The following is a 20,902-nucleotide window of genomic DNA, read 5'->3' as shown; positions in this document are numbered from 1 at the left end:
CAGTTTTTAGCGCTGTGCTGAAATCTTCTACAGGAATGATCATATTTACATGCACATGACAGCATAACAGTTTTGCACATATCCTAATACAACAGCGCATTACTTATGCATGAGAACATTTCTAAAGCATTCCCCTCTAACTTTCTGTTTCTGCACATCCAATACTTTTTGCTGCCCAAATGCACCGACTGTTAAATCTTTCTCTCTTCCAATCCTTCACCTCTGTTTCTACTTATCAATATGCTGCACGCATCCTGTACTGTTATCCAGGTTTTGAGATCTGAGAGCTCCCTCTCTCCCTCTCTCCCTCTCTCCCTCTGCCTCTCTCCCTCATCAACCTTGAGCTCCTTCAAGGAGGGTCATGAATAATGACCTACGGTCCTGACACCAGCCTTCATACACCAAGGCCGTTGTCATAGGAACCATTTAAGCCAAACAGAGCGGTACAGCGTTTTGCCATTACACCTCCTCTCCTCACATCAATCTCTCCCTCTCGGTTTGTCCATCCCTCAACCCCTCCACCCACCCCTTCTCCACACACACACACACACACACACACACAAACACCCACAGGTTCTCACTTGGCCAAAATGGAACCTGAGGACTTTTCTTTTACTGTGGTACTTTTTGCTGAGAATTTGCTAAGTATTTTTTTATGTCTAAGCTGTTCTATCATCATTTAATAACACAAAAATTATGGATTTATGTATATTTAAAGTGTTAGAAGTAATTTAACTACTGCTGCTACGGCCCATCCCCAGGTTCATCATGGTGTGTGTTTGTGTGTGTGTGTGTGCACGTGCACGTGTGTGCAAGTGTGTCTAATGAAAATCCCTGTCCTGTTTCCTCCCCTCTCTCTTTTCACACGCTTGCTCATTTACATTCACTGTACAATGTAGGTTTCTCTTCCCTTTCTGAGAGAATTCTCTAAAGTGGGGGAAACTAGGCCATTAGGCTGCAGTACAGCCTCTCCCTTGCTTCAAGTATCCCCTCTCTTCCAATTCCCTTTCTCTCGCTGTCTCTGTCTCTCTCTCTCTCGCTCTGTCACCCTCCCTCTTGCCCCCTCTCATTCTCTCTCGGTCCTCACGTTGCCTGCGGTCTCCCTGTGTCTTTTTCCCCTTTTTTTTTCATGTCTATCGCTTGACATTCTCCTTTTCTTCTCTTCTGTCTTGCCCCTCTCATTGCCTTGGGTACAACGATGTCCTACCTCCATCTCCTCTGTGTGTTAGTTCCCTCTGTTTTCCTCCCATCATCCATAATCCATGCACACACACACACACACACACACACACACAAACGCACATTCCCATACACACTACATGCCCCACTCCATAGACCAGGAACTTTCAAATCCTATGCAGATCCTTTTTTTTGGCCTACGGTGAAAATTAATAGGATTTTTGGTTCCCATTTACCAATCATTCCGTCCTTTAAATGAGTGAAATCATGTTAATAGAAATGACAGGGGACAAAGCTATTTCGACTTAAACATTTTTTTAAAAACTATTTGCTAACAGTCGTGGTGATGTTGCGTTATTGTTGTTTCACAAACAATTTGATGCATTTCTTGTTGAAACAGGACGTTTGGGGCGGGACATAACGCAGTGAGGGATTATTCAAAAGCCTAAACCAATGGAGTATCAGTTAGGGAGAGGGAGGCGGTTTTATTTGATGGGAGGGGCGGAGGGGGCGGGATTGTTCAAAAACCTGTGATGGTTTTGTTGGTTGGAATTTTTCATTTAAGCCTACAAGTGCAGCATGAGGTCACCATGACAGATACTCTGTTTTCCAGGACATAAAAGCAATGGGAATTCATTTCATGGGGACTTTAAATCTTATATCTATGTCAGGTTACTAATAGACACTGCCATAGGGGAGAATGTATGGAGTGAAAGGGACACTCAAAAAAAGTGATATCAGGGACAAATGATAGAAGGCTAAGCTAGGTTATGGCTAGCAGTTTTTGCTTTTTCTATTGCAGCTTCAAAATCATCAAAATCCACCCTATCAAATAAAGAAAGCCATAATCCAGGAAACGTCTAAAGCAAAATTGTCAATATTCAAAAATTGCCACTTGCCTTGGATGTAGGTTGAGTCAATCATTTTACCTATTCATTTTCAAGGGGCGGGATCCGCAATCCCTTATCGGGCAGAAAAATGATGTCATGCTTGACTGTCTATTGATCTGTCTGCCCTGTCCAGCTCCCCTCCCCCTCCCCCTCCTCCCCTCCTCCTCCTCCTCCCCCTCCCACGCTCTTCGTTCTCTCCCTGGCGTTGCTGTCTTGTCCAGGTCCCTCGGGGCTAATCTGCTGGCGTACCAGATGCATGGGCTCATTAACCTGGTGGCACCTTCTAAGAGCCTCGTTGACCGTGACACAGCCACACACACAATCTCATGCCAGTAGACGCAGCGACAGTCACTCACGCACACAAAGACACATGCATGGTGACACGGATCAACACACAGACACTGAGTGTATGGTAGCTTTTCAGACACTGAGTGGTTTTGAAAAAAAGGGAAATAGAAGAGTGAGGAATGTAAAAGGGAGGGTGGGAAGGAGTGAAGGAAGGATAAGGAGAAACAGGGAAGAGATAGGGAGAGCATGCCAGGCAGACAGACAGATGGAGCAGAGATCTGGCCATAACATGGTTTTCAGAAACCTTGCTCCTGCAGTTAGTTTATTGTCATGGCTTTTTTTTCTCTCTTTAATTCATTTTGACTCCACCGTCTCCACGGTTCTCATGTTATCCCCCTCAGAAATCCCCTTCTTCTCTCCCCACGCTTGTGTCACGCAAAGAGAGAGGTGGATCTAACTCACATCCAAACACCTTCCTCCTTCCCCTCCCTCCCTTCCCCCATCCCTCCTTCTTACCTCTCTCTCTCTCCGAAGCTAAAAAAAACAAAAACTATTTCCAACTCTGAGCAAGAGAGAAAGAAAAAGAGACTTCATACAAAAGGAAAAAAAAAAAATCATCCAGCTTTTTGGGTTTTTCTTACAAACGGCTGCTGTCACACCCCTCCCTCCCCCATTCACACCCTTACACCCTTTAGACCCTTTGCCATATCCACATCCACCACAAAATACCACATGGGACCCCCTCCTCTCCTTCTGTCCCTACCCCAACCCCCCTCACTACCCCCCCCCCCCCCCCCTCCTCCACGTCCAACACCCCCTGCCCACCCGGGTGTCTGAGTAGCGGGCTGTGTGGAATAAATGAGCTCATTTTCATACAGTGTTGAGCTGGGACTCCGCTCCATCCCCTTACTGCCCGGCCCAATGTAAACAAGCCTAAGGTAGCTAGTTATAGCCCATGACTAGAGCTGTGCTTGGATTAGAAGTGCTACCTAACTGCTGTTCCTGGGGCAAAATCTATAAAAAGTCGTATTGTATGGTTTCAAAATACGCTCGGTTACTTTTGAGTGTCTGTTTGAGAGCGCCTGGAACCACTTCCAACGTCCCCACTGTAGACATGGCTTACATTTTTGGGACTAATCAGTGGTTTCCCTCATGCCAAGACAGTTCTATCAGTCCCACGGAGAAAAAAAGCATTTCAACCGTACAGAAGCAGTCAAAAAGAGCAAAGTACAGTGGGGAGGATCAGGGGTGCTGAGCAAGTTTCAGAACTGATTCAAAATGCTGTTTCTTGTGAGACCTTGAGCAATTTCAAATAACTCCAGCTATACATACATCTGTATCCCTCCAGCGCTGGTTTTGACCCAAGTTTGTTCTGCTCCCTGTTTGTCAAAGCCTAGTATTGAATCAGACAAGGGATTGGTTCCCCCAAAAACTTCTGAACACTCAAATAATCTTTGTCTATTGATACCGCACAATGGAACAATAACAGTCTTAGATACTGATATGCTCTTCTGAAATTGCTCCTTGGTCTTATTCTATTAGCCCTACAGAGGAATCGTGATAATTCAACAGACAGCTCGTTCTAGCCCAGACTCCTTATTTTCATTCTTTCCTTCACTGAATTTCATCTCCTCCTCTCCGAATAGACTATGCCGCTCTCGGTACCTCCTATGAATGGATGGGTGTAGACTTTATAATGAGGAGCGCTCCCAGCACTTCAGTCTTTCTTTTTTTTTTTGCAAAGAGTAAATTAAGCAAGTAGGAGTAAAATATAGGGAGACAATGTTATAGGATATTATTCTTGCTCTGTAACAACAACGTAATTACAACTGTACAGCATAATAAAGGTAGTGCTGACCTTTTATATGAAAAAACAAATAGACTGCAATCTTATAATCACATTTCAGCAGATATACAGTACACCCAGATGTACTAAAGTTTTGCACTAGAGCAAATCCAGTAGTGGCCACAAAAATCTTGTTTTCTGATCAACTAACACAGCACACAGGGCATTTGGGCTTGAAAAAATGGGTCAATCAGGACACCGCTGTTCTTTGCGGCTTTGCCTTATTGCATATGTATTTGTGGGTGTTTCAAGGCGGGAGCACAAAATAGAAGGAGGGAATTATGGAAATTGGCACTGGATGTGTTTATCAATTCCAGAGGCTTGCTATTACCTGTTGATTGTGCACGCTACTGAGAGCATGTCTTATAACTTTGCACACAGGCAAGCTTGGCTGTGATGGCAGTAGTTTGGTGGATGCATTGCCAAAAAGTGTCAGGGAAATAGTCTAAACTTACTTACATTTTTAATAGGTCAATAAATAATTACCCGAATGGAATAAACATCAATTTGGAGTTGCAGTAAACAAGTACAGTGTTAGGGAGGTTGGCATGTTTTGACTGTGGATAAATCTCCATCTAAATCCCCCATCTTTTATTGCATTGATTGCTTTGTGGAGAAAAGAGCACCCTGCATGCTCAACTTTGATATTAAATTATAGGCTACACCAATTACTCCTCGGTAAACCCATTAATAGAAGAAAAACAATAACTTGTCTGTTGCACACCTGGGTAGCCTAATGCTCATCCATACTAACGAATGTGCCGCTTCCATACAGACAATATAATTACTTGGCAAAGCTAAACAGGACATTGGCACAACTGTGGGAATAGGAAAGAAGAGATTCCAGCAGCACCGGGTCAGGGGTGTACTGATAAATTCAAATAAAATGGCTAACTTAACAATGGGACAGTTCCCTGGCCCATTCCCCAAAACTCCCAAAACCAGCAATATTAGAAATAGGGCGGTTACAGCATGTCCCCTCCTCCCCCAAAGAGGTCATTTCTAATGACGTTACAGGTACAATTCCACTTGGTAATTCTACATGTGGTAATTGCCATTACACTATAAGAATGTAAATTCTTTCAAGCATCCTGTGAATGGACATTATATTATATGGGCATTATGTATACCACACATTAAGAGTTTTATAACCTGTAAAACTGTTAGAGAAATGATGTAACTAATCCAGTTTCCAGACATTGTAATGAACATAATTACCACAATTCCTCCTTCTTTTCTTAGGTATTGAACAGAGCAGATTAAACCCAGCCAAAGAGGTGTTAATGTTGACTGCATTAGAAAAACGGCAGCCTTTTGGAGAGTTTACCTTAAATGTTCAGACTCAGAGGGAATGGTTTTATAATCAAAGAGTTCCTACAGTTTTTCTTGAGTATATGTGTCTTAGTTCCATCTGTTTTTAAGACAGTGCCTGAGCTCTAATCAGCCAGTAGGGACCGGTGAAGGGTACTACATATGGAGGATGTTTATCAAGCTGCTGTAACTTGTATGAAGCAGATGGGTGTGCTTCCTAAAGCTCTTCATTATTAACTCTAACACTGGTGTTCTCAATGTTGAAAACTGCTCTCTGGGAGAGATTTTCCTGAAAGTATACCCACACAGAGCATGAGGTTGATGCCGATCAGCTGGAATTGACAAGTTGTATATGCTGTATGCTTTTGTATGAATTGTTTTACAATTCCTGGCACATGTCTTGTGCCGAAATGTATTGGTTTTAGTGTTGCTGGAATCTCTTCTTTCCCAGTGTCTTCTGCCCATTCCCTGCCCTGATCTTCACCCACTAGGTGCCAAAATACAATTTCAACAATAGCTGTATAACAATAATAAAGTTAATTTTGGATGCATCAACAACAAGGCAACATGAAAAACGTTAAACCTTACAGGCACTCAGAAGTTAATAGTTCATTCTCTGGGGGATTCTGGCTGGTAGCATAAGCAGAGCCTTTCCTTGTGGCAACCTTTGTTCTGGTTCACCTTTGCTGGTTTGAAAATCTAATTAATTATCTGCGGCTTTGTTTATTTGTTTGCCCAAACGTAGTAAATACACTGCACACATGGAACTAATTGCACGCACACTTGTTTTTGTACTGTGCCTCTTGTTGTACCAATCTTAAGGCCATACTCTATGGAAATTTTATCTTGTACTCAAAAGGAACTTGTTGGTCTACTATACTATGAGATTCATTTATAACCTGAGTTATATAAGGGTTCGAGGTCAGTTATTATAGAAGTTAAGCACATTACAACTCTTGCTTAATTGTACTTGGAATAGTAATTATATAAGAATAGAAGCATTGTTGTTGTGTGACCTGTATCTAAATTTCCAGAGACTTAAGTCTCTTTGATCTTATAAAGCAACTGCCAAACATTATAAACCCAAACAGTCAAATTGTACAGCTATAAAAGAGAGAGGAAAATAACCAGTGGGACACAAAAGCTACCATTGACATTGCTTAGAGAAAATCAGCGACATCTACGAAGACCAATAAAACAGCATGTAAAGTCCAAAAAAGAATCCAGTAAAAAGAAACACCACCACTGTGTATTTTCTCATTATAAAAAGAAAGCCTGCTACTCCTTTATGACATCACTTCCTATAAATCCTTCCATTGAACCGCCTTGACCCACACCTCACCTCTCATTTCAACATCACCTCATTAATTTCCCCTGACCCCTGTCTTACCTCTCATACTCCAGGTTGTCATGGTCACAGCGGGCGTCTTTGTGCTTCTCCCAGTCCTTTCCGTGGCGGCACGTCGTCAGCGAGACAATGTCCTTCCCGTTGTGGATGTGGTGGAGGGCGTTCCGGGTGTCCGAGCCGATGCCTGTTAGATAGCGCTTCCCTTTGAACATCAGCAGGTACTTCCTGCGCGGCGGGATGGTGTTCCGCACCAGCCAGCCCCGCTCTCCGCCCTTCTGGGGGTGCTCCTTCGAGAACAGGGGGATGGAGACGTCAAAGCCCGGCCTGAAATGTTCCGTGTTGAGGCTGGCTTTGGCTAAGATGGCCTGGCCAATGTTAAAGCCAAGGTCCTCCGTGTAGTTGGGCCAGGTGCCCGAGTACAGGTTGAAGATCAGGTGGTTCCGCCCGTCGTTCCACAGCGGGTAACCTCGGATACGTTCGTCCACATTGGGTACGAACTGCCCCGATAGCTGGTCCCTGTCCAGGGTGTCTATCCCTAGCACAAACAGACACGCTTCGCGGGGGTCCGAAGTGTAGTACCGCGACTCACCTATAGAAGTCAGGATCTTCCTATAGCTCTCTGACACGCGCTCATTTTTCTCCGAGGGGTATACGTACACCCTGAACCCTTCCCTTCCTCTCCGGCGGCACCGAGAGAAGTCGAAACAGGTCTCCATGCGGCAGCGGCTGTCTTTATAGATGCCGGACCAAGCCTGCCGGCGCTGGCGGGGCGACTCGGCCGTCCCCGGGTCCGTCTGGAGCTCGTCCAGGTGGGCATAGCGGGGCAGGAAGGCCCGGTCGGTCCAGTTGGGCCAGGGGCGCACCACCTCGCCCCGCTGGCGTGTCAGCAGCCGGAGCAGACGTACCTGGACTCCTCCGCCCCAGTAAAAGAGGAGCAGCCAGCAGCACGCACACAAGCCCAGCAGAACATACTTCTTACGCGCCTGCATGGGGGCCTGTCACAGTCTCTATTTGTTCTCCTCTATCTCTCTCTCGTCCTCTGCTCTTCTATTCCTCTGCCCCTCAGCTCTCTAGCCTCACAGGGGCACGGGATTGACTTGTGACTTCTAACAAGGTGGGTCTAATGGAGGACAATGTGTTAACATGGACATCGCTGCCTCTAAGTGTGGCCCAGTCCAGTTAGCCATTTAGAATGACGCAATCTGAGATACCGAATCCACTCTCTCAGTCGCTCTCTGTCTTCCCCATTTGCTCTCCCCGGTAGTCTCAGATGTGTGTGTTAGCCCGTCTCTGCTGTGGCGTGTGCTCCTGCTGCTGCTGCTGCTGCTGTGTGTGTTTCTTCCGCTGCCCAGCCTGGTTGAGAGTGATGAAGGGTGATTTCTCCTCTCTCTCAGGCCAAGCTCGCTGCCTCATGGTGCCTGGCGCGGCTGCTGTCTGCAGGGCCCCTCCTGGGGAGAAGTAAACAAACAAGAATACAGATCAGTACACAGCCAGTATTGCTGCTCCACCACCAACAACAACACCGAGACAAACTCTGGGATTAGTCATAAAACCGCTGTCTCAAGTGATGGCCTAACTAGCGCTTTTATAATGCCAAGAGTATAGGCTTTCATTTGGATAGCTTTTTATTGCCAACACAACACCCTAAGGAGTTAAGACATATGCAATCTGCAACCCGGCTCGCATATAATACACACATAACCAGGCGAATGTGCCTGTTTATGTGTGTATTACACACACACACAACAGCAAACCATATACAGTATAATCAAACAGCACTGAAGTAGCACAGCTGAGTACAGTTTCACAGACAGTGCAGTAAGGGTTTTAAAACTGTAAAGAAAAAACCTTCAGTCTGAGCCCAGCACTGATAAAATTCCTGTGAAAAATACACATTAAAGCTCGCTCAATCTCAAACTCTCTCAAATTTTGTGCACTCGCAGAGAGGCACCCAACCATGATTAGCCACACATCAAAACCATCTCTTCATAAAGTCTGCGTTCTTTCCCGCTCCATCCCTCTGTGCCTTCCACTCTTGCTGTGAGAAAAGATAAATGTAACTGGAGACTTGCAGGCTCATATGTGCTGTGATGTGTATTGACATCCACTTCGGGAACAGCGCTTTGCGTTAGTATGCTAAACCTGAAGCGGTAGACAGGAGAACCAGATATTATCATGCTCTTCAAGCTCCAGTTGAACTGAGCCAGATACAGTTGAGGTGCAGTGGAGGAGAAAATGGGAGAGCGTTTAGTGTCTGAAATGGAGATTTGGAAAAGTAGAAGGAAAACAGAGGCACTTTATGGCTCTGAAATGTCCGTTCACCTTGGAGAGACTGAGAGAAGGCATTTTTGTTATATTTGCAAACATGCAACGGTTTCTCAACCCTATATTCTCGCCAAGCATCCCCCCCCCCCAATAACTCTCCATCATAAGTGTGTGTGTGTGTGTGTGTGTGTGTGTGTGTGTGTGTGTGTGTGTGTGTCAAGAACACCTCACAGTGAAGGGCAGTGTTCTTACTGCCAGCTGCCACACAAAGGCAGCTTTCAGGTCTCACCTGCCCTCCCTCTCTTTTGCTCTCTCTACCTCTCATTCACATTCCTCATTTCTACCTCTTCTCCAGCCAAGCAGAATTGATGCCTGCCTTCTCTGCTTGCAATAAAAAATACCACACAGGTGATGTGGGTACACAATGCATTGTCTGACTTGTCAAATGGACAGGGAAGATGTGGTTTTATGTTTGAATTGAGTGGCTTTTACTGACATGACATAAATCCAATTCTGTGTGAATAGTAGTGCATAGTGTGCATAGAGTTGTATGCATTGTGAATATTCTCCACCTGTGTTACATATACGTGAATGAAAGGTGGCCTGTGTGTGTGTGTGTGTGTGTATGTGTGTATGTGTGTGTGTGTGTGACAATGGATATGCTTAGATCTTTGTGTAATGACAGTGTCTGTACGCTTGTGTGTGTATGTAAACACAACAGAGTGTGTGGTGTATTTGTGTGTATGTTTTTGAACATGCTGTATTTTGTACATGCATATGCTTGATAATGTGGTTTGGGTGTGACAGCAGTGTCTGCGCGTGTGTGCACATGTGCTTTTCTGAATGTGTGTGTGTGTGTGTGTGTGTGTGTGTGTTGGGGTGGGTACATGAATGCCACAGCCTCTAGTGTGAGCCACACAATGCCAGACAATTCAGGTTGGCTAATCTGCTTATGGAGATGTTGGTGGGTGGTTTTTGGCACCTTCCCCTCTTCTACTCCTCTGGCTGTGACTGTAGCAGTGTGAGCAGCAAGCAGACTAAGTTGTGGAGAAATAGACACTTGGGATCCCATTACATACTCTTCATCAATAATTCACTTGCTCCTTTAGTTAAGACATTGATTTTCCTTTCTTTATTTCCTTCATGCTTTATATCCCCTGCCACCAACGCGTTGAACTAGAACTCAATCTTCTTCAGGATACACTCCAGTGAGACATCTGTACCGGCTCTGTCCCAGTGATTTGTGGTTCTGGTGATAATTGATAGTGATTACAGGAAGGTGTAATAGAAAAGTGATGGAGGATATCATTATGATGGTGGTAATGATGATGGGCATGAAGAATTTATTCCATTTCCTTATCCTACATCTAGTGCCATTTCACATGAGGATGCCATCCCTTATGTCCTCCTCCTAACTAGAACTTGCAGTTGTCTTGCGGAAATAACAGCCGCTGAGGATATTTACATTGATCAAAGTGTGCTGAGGTCTCTCTCTCCATTACTGTTGCAACAATAACAGCAGCGGCAGCAGCGGGGAACCATTTCCATGCCTAACTTACGCTGTGCTGTTTCACACTGAGACACCATTCCTTGAAAACGTCTCACTTGACACCCTTCATTCATCTGGCTTTTAAAATTACAGTGGGAATTTGAATTGATTTTAAAATGACATCAGTACATGGGGAACATTCTGAGGCAATGAGGCATTACCGGTTTCAGCATGGATGATAATGTGTGAATAGGACAAAACCATTGAGGATAACATTACGGGCTAGTAGGCTAAGGGCAGAAAACCATTATTTTTTATAACTAACCACAATTATCCGCTGCCTCAAAACGTTGCCTGTGTATTACAGCCTTAGGTGTGCGGAAGCCTCTCTTGAATAGTGTTACATCATTCCCTACCATCCTGTCTGGTATATGTGTAATACCAAACTGTACTACAGCAGAGGATGGCATTAAGCATTATGTGGCCATTAGCAAGGAGCGTTAATGATGAATGTAGGGCAGTGAAACTCTGGGGCAAGTCTCAACCTGACTAGGCCTAGCAACACTGGAGCTGCAAATCTGCTAGCACACACACACACACACACACACACACAAGTGCACGTACAAGCAAATACACACCGACATGCACAGGGAAGTAGCTTTAAGTGGTGAGAGAAGTCCCTCTGTCACGGATCAATGATGGATCATTATAGCTGGGTGACTAGCACTGGAAAAGGCCACAGGGCTCATTGAATAGACGAGCCTGAAGGAGGAAGGACAGGGTTCAGGGAAAGGTGAGAGCAGGATTTAGAGCCTTTCAATTCCACCCATCCTTCCTTTATTCCTTCCTTCCTTCATCCCTTCTTTCCCATCTACTCCTCCTTCCTTCATCCCCGCATTTCATTCTCCTCCTGCCTTCCATCTTTCCTTCCTTCCATTCTTTCCTCCCCTTTCCCCTCCCTTCGCTATCCTCCGCCGATTACCTAAGCTGACTTGGGGGGGTTTTACTTAAAAACGATACCATTTCCCTGCTGTTTTTCTTTTTCAATTATGCGTGCCTCATCCTCTAAAGGGGGGATAGAGAGGGGGGGGGGGGGGGGTACAAAAAGGAGGAATAAACCCAAGCAGACCAACAATTCTTTGATCATTTGTTTGCCTTGAGTGCAAAGAAAAGTACAACTTCTAGGAAGGTTCAATTAGAGTGTACTGAGCAAGCAATGAAATTGTGTCAACACTGCAAAGAGTTCTAGGAAAAAAAATAATGGAATAATGCACACTCCATTGAAATCAGAGAACACAAGGTAGCAGGGGGATCATGTACCATCAGAGGTAACAGGATAAACCAACTTTGCTACACTGTGTTTCATACCAGCACAGCAAAGGAGTAGCGCTCGGTCTCAACTGTCTTCTGGTTGCTTACTCACCTTACTCACCTCTCTCTCTAATGCTCTCTCTTTCTCTCACACACACACACACACACACACACACACACACATACTCCTTAAAACACATGGGAAGAAAGAATCTGTGTTTCTGAACTGCCTCCCCACTGAACATATTCTGATTTAAAAGACTGAACTTCCGATTGAATGTAATTTGATTTGGAGGATTGAACTTCCTATTGAATGTAATCAGATTTAGAGGAAATGGGGAAGTCAACAGTCGAGGGAAAAGGAAAGGAAGAAATCAAGCAGGGATAAAGGGACAAATGCGAGGTTGGACGAAGGTTGCGGGGTATAGAGGGAGGAAAAGACAAGACGAGAAAACTTAATGATACGACTACATAGTGTGGGTGACAGCTGGGCCTCAACCCCATTCCTCCTCTTCCTCTCCGAGGGCCTTAAGGGACTCGCTCAACTGCTTCTACCTGCTGTCGTTTCCCACAAGACTACCCCATCTTGTCATCCAGGGAGATGGAATTGAAATTTCTCATCTCATCTGTCTCTCTCGGATTGTGTTTACACAGCAGCTTATTCAGCAGTGGTTAATAGAAAATAAACTAGCTGAAATGGATAACACCAATGATGGCCTTGTGCAAGAAATTCAGCATTTGTCAGTTATTTTTTTTCTTTCGATCAATGGGATAATTTTTAAAATAGCATAATTTTTGGGCATGGTGTGGCTTTACTTTATATTTGTTTAGTTTGCTACTTTCTGGCCAAAGCACCAGTTCTGAGCGCAGTTGACCTTGTAAACTCTCAAAATGAAATCTACTCCCATTACAGTCATTCTCTGGGAAGAGGAGTCACCGCCACGGCGAGAGAAGCGGCGGCGGCAGCATTATTATGTCTGAAATGATTTGGGTAGCGACATAAAGCGGGTTGTAAACTGACACTGGATGGGCCAAATGTCTGGGAAAAATGAAATCTCCATTCCTTCCCAGCTGATTTGGTTCGCCTAGAAAGAGTGTCTACCTGAATGATAGAAGCCCACCATACAGTGACACAAATCCTGGGTAATTACACTGTGGGGATGGGATGATTCATGCCAGTGTTCGGTGGCAGCAGGCATTTCAGTGTGTTATTGTGTGTGGCTGTGTGATCGTTTGTGGCTGTGCGTGCTCATGTGTGCCTCTGAGTGTGTGTGTGTGTGTGCGTCTATACTATACTTAAACACACATCTGGCATGTGTGTTTTTGCAGGCCTAAAGCTGGCGACATATATTAGTTCAGCAAAATGAAGTGTTCTGAAGAAAACACAAATCTTGTGGTGAGGTGAGAGGCTCGGTCGGACTAAAATTAAACCCTGGACTCTGTCATTACGGGCCTGAGAGATGTGACGACGTGACCGAGGACCGTATATATGTGTGTGTATATGTGTGTGTGTTTGTGTGTGGGGTTGGAGGGGGCAGGATAGCCAGGAATGTGTGTATGTCACTTGTATCTCTTCCTGAGTGTGTATAACCTGAGCAGGGGCGACTGACTGACTGACTGAGGTTGTGGTGGAGGTTTATCTGTTTGTCTTGTGATACTAACCGCTAACATCGGTCGAAACCTGGAAAAATCTGAACACACCCGAGGTTCAGGCGACCCGAAACGGATAGCACGCAAAACCAATCTGTCGCACACTGGACTCACAGCAAAGCCTGCTAGGTCCAATTCAAGGGAAAAAATCATGCAAGAAATGTATGGAGAAAAACAAAAGACAGAAAGCGCAGCAAATTCTTCAAGCAAAATATGTGCAAAAGCAACATGATGCAATTGTGTGTATAGATAAGAATGGTGATGACACTGCAAAAAGGCCATGCAAAGTGCGGTACAAGTGCGAAAGTGGTTGCTTTGTCTGTGTTCTAATAATTTATGTGAATTGTATATGGTGTAAATAATTTGACATTACCTTTTCAGGGTTGTCAAACAACAGCAAGATCATTAAAAAGTTTTTTTCTTGAAGTGACAAAATGCTAACATGACTGCTGTCTTGAACGGAAGTTGCACAGAAGTTTGCTAGCTTGTTAGCATTTTGTGACTTCCAGAAAATAAACATTTTAATGATAATGCTGTTCTTTGATAACTGTTAAAAGGTAATGACAAATTATTTACGCCATATACATTTCACATAAATTATCAGAACACGGAAAAAGCAACCACAGAAAATGTAGATTTTTTGTTTTTCCCGTAGAAATAGAGCGTGTGTTTTGTAAAATTTGTATTGTGCATTTCTTTCATTACAGGGTGAGTCCTAGCCCCTCTGAAGGGGTTGTGCCTCACACTGATTTATACCCAAGTACACCTCAGGCCTCTTTAAATAATAAACCCTCAAAACGGTTCCTTGAGATTCTTTCATGAATGTCAGAACACTCTGCATAATCTGATGGTCTTACAGTCTTACACTGGTTCCAGTAGGGATGGTCAGGGTGTTTCGTTTTCAAGGGCATTGAAAAAGGATAGGACCGCCAATACTAAGATGTTAAGGCAACAGCTAACTTCTGGCTCCCCATAAAGGTCCTGACCACACATGGCTGTTGATCCATACTGTGTGTGATAGGCCAATTCTGACTACAGTGGGGTTAGGGTATAAGGGGGGGAGTAGGTCAGCATTAAAGCCAGTCTGTAGTCACATCAGTCTGCGGTGAGCCAAAGAAAACCTGCTGTGGTGAAAATAGGAACAGCCTAAGCACCCTGGCAGACCTGCATTAAAGTCTCCCGGCCTGGACGGGATCCATACTGCTGTGATTTGTTCTATTTTCTGTCGTCACCCACTAGTTGCCCTTTGTAATTGAAGCGTTGTGTACACACACACGCCCACACACTATACATACATATTCAGACACACAACCATGCACATGCACATTTTGATCCGTGCTGAACAATGGCTTTTTGCTGTGTAAGAAAAAAGACTAATCTCTCTTGCTGTCTACACCGAGCTACTGGAGCATTTTTCCATTAGCTCGACCACCTCCGAACCATAATGGCCATAAACTTAATCAAGCACTGGTACTTTTACGAGGCCATTTTTGTAATATGGATAACAACGCATTCTTCTCCACCTTAATAAAACCGTGGTTTGCTCTGCGTGGGTAGAGGGGCTCTGACACGGTTAATAAGATGTTTACCTCGAGCCGAACGCCCTGCAACGCAACCGGCCTCCCGACCGCGCTCCCATTTCCAAACCCAGCATAATTACAAGCCGGGTTGATTAATTATGTCTCAACAATATGCTGCACTCCAACGCCACAAGGGCTAATTAACAGAAAGAACAAGATGGGTAGGAACAATTATTAGGGGCTTCTAGCTAGCTCTCTGAAATTTGGCAGTGGTGTTTACAGTCCCATGAAGACACTGACAGAAAAAGTGGGGATGTGGCTGTAGCACACAGACAGAGAGCAGTATGATAGCCTCGCATTGGCACACAGCTCCCAGCATAACGAGAGACAAAGCCTACCTGGGACACAGGTAGAGCGAGGACGTTGCCCTCTCTGCGTTTGGCTGGCAGCACACCTGACAACACACACGCAGCAGAAACAGCATGCGGCTAAATCCATCTGCCTTATTAGCCGGTCCTGCTCACAGTGCAGCCGACCTGCAACTCATCTTATCTTCGGGGCTTCAGGCTGGAGACGTCCCTATCGCAGGACCCACATCAGATCGGCCTATGAACATTTTAACCTTGACAAGACGGGGAAGATATATGATCTGACCCTGGGATAAGGAGAAAGGGGCACGTTCCAAATGGGGTTCAATTAGTAGAGTGTCCCTGACGTCTGTGATTCAGTCACTAGTGCATGGTCTTATCAGTGTACTGTAGGGTGAAAATCCCTTGCAAGGCTTTAGGATCTTGTCAGGAAAAGCACTTCATTTAAAAGCTTTTACCTCTGCTTTATATTATATGTAACATGTTTATTTATACTTTACATTACATATTGTAGTTTTACATATATGTATACTATATTGTATGCCTCATGTTCACTACCAGTCAAAAGTTGGACACATGCATTTTTCACATTTTAGAATAATAGTAAAGACATCAAAACTATGAAATAACACAAATGGAATTATGCAGTGACCAAAAAAGTGTAACCCCCCCCCCCCAAAAAAAACGAAACAAAACCAAAGGCAAAAGCTTTGGAAAGAGATTCATACATAGGCATCAACTCAAATTTATATTTGTCTAAAAAACAAATTGCAAGCATTAAGCATAAGCCTTTAGATCAAAATGGCTTTAAGATAATAAAAAACAATACATTCAATCAGGTGTGTCCAAATTTTTGACTGGTAGTGTATGCTTATCATATTTAATATAGTACTATGTTTTTATGCCATGCCCTTACTCGACAGATCGATGATAATCATGATTTTCACATGAGTGCAAAGTGCATTAGGGTTTGAACACTAAGCACAGTGACCCAAGAGGGATAATAGCATTTAGAGATCACACATTGATATTCTCAATCCCTCTAATGAGTGCCTTGATCACAAAAATGCTCAGCACCTCTGTAATGTGAATACTGTCTGTCTTGGGCAACGCCTCGATAAGACAAGATTTGTGCTTCTCTTAATCACCAGGGCGGGTATTACAGAAGCATCATAAATGTAAAATCCTATTAAGATGGGGGGTTGCCATTACAGTAAAGTAATTTCATAAACCAGATGAAATCCGTGTACAGCTTGTGTTCAGCATCCACCCTCCCCAGAGAGCCTTTTCTGCACATTGATGGTAATGACATCATTGTGCATTTGGGATCACTGAAATCACCATCTATTTTCATCAAAAATAACAAGAGAGTTGTAATTAATTGCTGCAGTGATCTCTGGCAGGCTTGTGCGTTTCTTTGGGATTCATTAATACGTGAAGCACTCAGTAGGATGTGAAGGCAGGTAATTTTTTCTCCTGTGTGAGCTATTAACTAATACAGCTTAAATGCAAGAGGGCACCCAACACAAGCGCAATTCAGAACAAAGCAAATTTCATTTTGACTGCATCGAGAAGATGCAGTCCTGTGTTGGATTTGTTTTTAATGTGACACTAAGAAGTTAGTCTGGTATTTTAATTTGCATTACAGGTTATAATAGCTTTCCAGTAAACCTCTCCATGCAAATTCGCTGAGGCACTTGTCAAATACATTATACCGTATGCAGTTCATGGATCCAGAATTGAATCTCATTTTTGTTGTGCTGCCTGAGTAAACACTTTAAAGGGATGTCATGTCAAAATGTGTGATATGCATACTCTTCTGCTCACTGTATGCCTTGCACTGTCCCATTGCAGTGTGCAGTCTGTGAGGTCCTACTGTCTGTGCACTATGTTAATCAGTATGTGCTGTGAAACTCTGACTTGTCAATATGTCTCTGCATACATTTTACCAAGGCAGTTTCCTTTAGTGTACTTTGTGTAATTGTGGTTTTGATGGCATGGCACACTATTTTTCAAGCAGAAACATATTGACAGCTGAACTGCTTGCAACATTATTTAATATTCTTGGATGGTGGCAGAGTAATGTGCAACCCTCAGCCCGTCTGTCCGGCAGGAGAAGCAGAATCATCTGCCAAAAAACCTCAACGTGGGCTAAAGATATTCTAAGGCTCAGCGTATCAACGTTATGAGTTAGAACAGGCTAAATGGCCACATAATTAGTTACAATAACATTAGCGTTTGAATAATGCAGTGTACTGTGCATCATTAACGTTTGACATGAAGGCATCAGTCTTAAGATTATGTGACACAGCTGTAATAAAAACGCTACTCAATCTAAATAACCTGTAGCAGACTCACTGTCAAAAACACTCACTATCTATTGAGCCTACCTCTCACAGAATGACACTGAGATCCCTCGGAGGTGGCAGCAGCAGGTTCATCCACTTCAGAGTTGGCTGGGGAGCTTCAGTCTGTCCAGTCCCCCTGAAGCCGAGTCAGTACAGTTGCGCACTGAACTGTTGAGCGTCCTGCTGTAGCGGCGCCGTTACAGCTCAGTCAGTCAATGACCGGCTGTGGTGGCTCAAGAAATCCACTTCTCCTCCTCACGGGCGGCCCTCCTCTCGATTTACGATCCCTATAATATGGTTAAGTTACAAGGCTAACATAGCGCAAACATACGCACCGTCCGGGCGCGTCCATAAAAATAATCTGACGGCGGAGTGTCCCTCCGCCCCTTCGCGTCTGCCCTCCCAATTTCCCAGCTCTCTCTCTCACTCTCTCTGTGCCGATATGTCGGGCTCTCTTTTATCATATAGTGCACCTCTCATACTATGCATTGTAGACAGCACATCCCACTAGCCTGCTGCTTCACCAGCTACCAGTCGCACCAGCCTGCGTCTGTTGTCCTACAGGCTGATAGTCCTATAATATTCCTAAAGGGACGTATAGTGCGCCTGTGGTGAGTTTAGTGAGTTTATACTGACCTTATAGCGTTTATGGTATTTTATCTCCTATGCCATCACTATAACATAGGGTCTTAAAGTCTTGCTGTGGTATTTCTATAGGCTAGTATCCTACTGTATGATTACTATAGACCTGTTTGTAAGGGCTTCCAAGACATGTGATTCCCATCTCAACATCTGAGCAGCGTGAGTGACAAAGGTGCGCTGCTAAGCGCCATGCAAACAATACAGAGCTGGTAGCAGTTCGGCTACGGGGCTTTAACGTGGACAAAGGCACTTTACAGAGCCATGCGTTTATTTCTAAATATACAATCGCAGCTTGGGCCGTTTCCACGTGCCAATGGTCGAGGAACCTGAGTGCGTTTTCGTTTTATCCAAATGAAAATGAATATGCAATAGTGACTTATGCCTTTGGGCACATTTAGGGTACGAACAATATGAGCGTATATTTTACTAAATAGAAATACTCCATATATCCTGTGATTTGAGATAATTGAATTTACGATCTCCACTGAACCATAGGCCTATTCAATTATTGCTCAGATATCTACAATGAACACAGCCTCTGTACGAAGACGAGAGAAAGCACCCACTACGATCACCCCTGCGCTCCGCCTGCCTTCTCCCCGACAGAGAGCTCGCCCTTACCGGGTGGCGAACACCGCTCTTCCCCTCTCTGGTAATTTTCCTTTTCACACCACGGCCGGACATTTGCGAATCAATTCAGCGTGCATGCACAGGTTTCCCCGACGGGATATGAATGATGAATGTGCGCGTTAAATTGTCCATTTTCCATATCCACAACAGTCCACACACGACCCGCCCCCCGGCGCTTGTGATTGGCTCAGGAGGCTCCTCGACGCTTTCGTCTCACCGTAAAGAAAAACACGCACATCTGGTTAACGGCGCCGCGCAACTGGAGCGTTTTGGAAACACCGAATTACGCACAGGAATTGCACCGACATGGACGAACGTCATATTTCCCAAACTGGCTGGAAATGTAGCCTATTGTAATCTTGTCATATTCGTCTATACTAGACAAACACCTTGATGTTATTGACACCCATAAAGACACACAAAGCCACCGACCACTATTTGATAAGATTTTGTCCCAGAGCCAGCCATATAGGAGGATTTTTGTTGTTGTTGATTTAGTATTGAATTGTAACTGTCTATTCTACGTCATTCTTAGTCATTCTAATACACCTCTAATTGCGATAATTTGTGGTGAATTACATTAGTGAAATTAAATGATTCCCCCCACAGAGACCCCTGGAGGTCTCGGGACCCCACTGTGAGAACCAAATGCAACCTACCAGACTATTCAGAGGTTTAGACCACATAGCCGAAACCATCCGTAGCCTATTAAAACAAAGAATAGTACGAGGCCTTTATCGTGAGCACCCATCACAATTAAAAGGTGAAATATTTTTATGATAGCCTCCCATAGACCTATTGGCCTAGTGCAAAAGGATATGAATGTCTTCCAAACGCAATGAGACTATTCAACGAGTTTAATTGAACGTTAAATGAGGTACAAAATTATACCAGGGGAAACAGCTGAGTGATAGAAGTGTTCCTTATTTCCAAGCACGGCCGGCATTTCTGAGGCTCTTGCGCCGCTCTGTGTCTAAAGAGAGTCTCCCTCCTTCCTTCCCTTCCTTCTCTGATCTGACGCTGTCTGTCCTGGGCTGAGCTCCTGTCTGGATCTTTCTCCTGGCGCTAAAACGAAGTGAAAGCAAGTGTGGAGAGAGGGGCTGGCTGGGCAAGCGAGACTAATCATTGAGCAACAGTGTGGAGGCTTTCTGAGGATTAGTGACATCTGTCACAGTTTGAATGTGATTTCAGGATGCTTTCACTAAAAATGATAACGGAGTGCATCAAGGATTAAAATCCTCTAAATGGCCAAACTGAAGTTGCCCTGTTTACTAGGCCATAATTATGAAACAATGACAACGGAAATATAGATCAAATATTAACAATAGCAACATTATTATTATTGTTATTATTATTATTATTATTGTTATTATTATTATTATTATTATTATTATTATTATTATTATTATTATGTGATTCTCTGGTCTACATTTGATTTTATATTTTCATAATTTTACTTGAAAGGCAAGGCATTTGATCTGTATTCGTGAGGATTTATAGATATGTTGATCGATAATTAATCGCACAGTAGCCAAGATTTATGGGCTCATTTAATGCAGTCATAAAAGTGAAACGTAGGCTATCCGAAATATTGATTGCGCTCTTAAACTCATATTGCAAGATGTATTAAAGTCACATTTTCTGCCAAAAGAGAGAGCATGGTCGTTATGTGCATGCAGAAGCATTGGCAAGCATGTCAATTAGACGATTTGACAACTATCTTCTCCACTAAATCAGGAATTCCCAAACTTTTTCCTATCAAGGAACACGATTTGATGAAATTATGTCCCAAGGAATCCCATCTGAGAAGATTTTAG

General features: G+C 43.9%; 1 protein-coding gene across 2 annotated transcripts in view; it reads right to left on the bottom strand.

Annotated features, from left to right (window-relative positions):
* ext1c (exostoses (multiple) 1c) overlaps positions 1-8,035 on the bottom strand; it is a 63,179-nt gene extending 55,144 nt beyond the window's left edge. For both annotated transcript variants that reach the window (XM_071546006.1, XM_071545997.1), the window contains exon 1: positions 6,905-8,035. In XM_071546006.1, the coding sequence (XP_071402107.1) occupies positions 6,905-7,851 (947 nt within the window). In that variant the 5' untranslated portion in view covers positions 7,852-8,035. The remainder of the gene's footprint in view (positions 1-6,904) is intronic.
* Positions 8,036-20,902: the final 12,867 nt, after the last annotated feature.

This window comes from Centroberyx affinis, unplaced genomic scaffold (genome assembly GCF_046629955.1).
Source record: "Centroberyx affinis isolate AG114_WGS23_722 - 3 ecotype Tasmania unplaced genomic scaffold, CSIRO-AGI_Caff_v1 ptg000261l_1, whole genome shotgun sequence".
Taxonomy (NCBI): domain Eukaryota; kingdom Metazoa; phylum Chordata; class Actinopteri; order Beryciformes; family Berycidae; genus Centroberyx; species Centroberyx affinis.
Note: the sequence above shows the minus strand (reverse complement) of the source record. Positions and strands in the feature narration are given on the sequence as shown.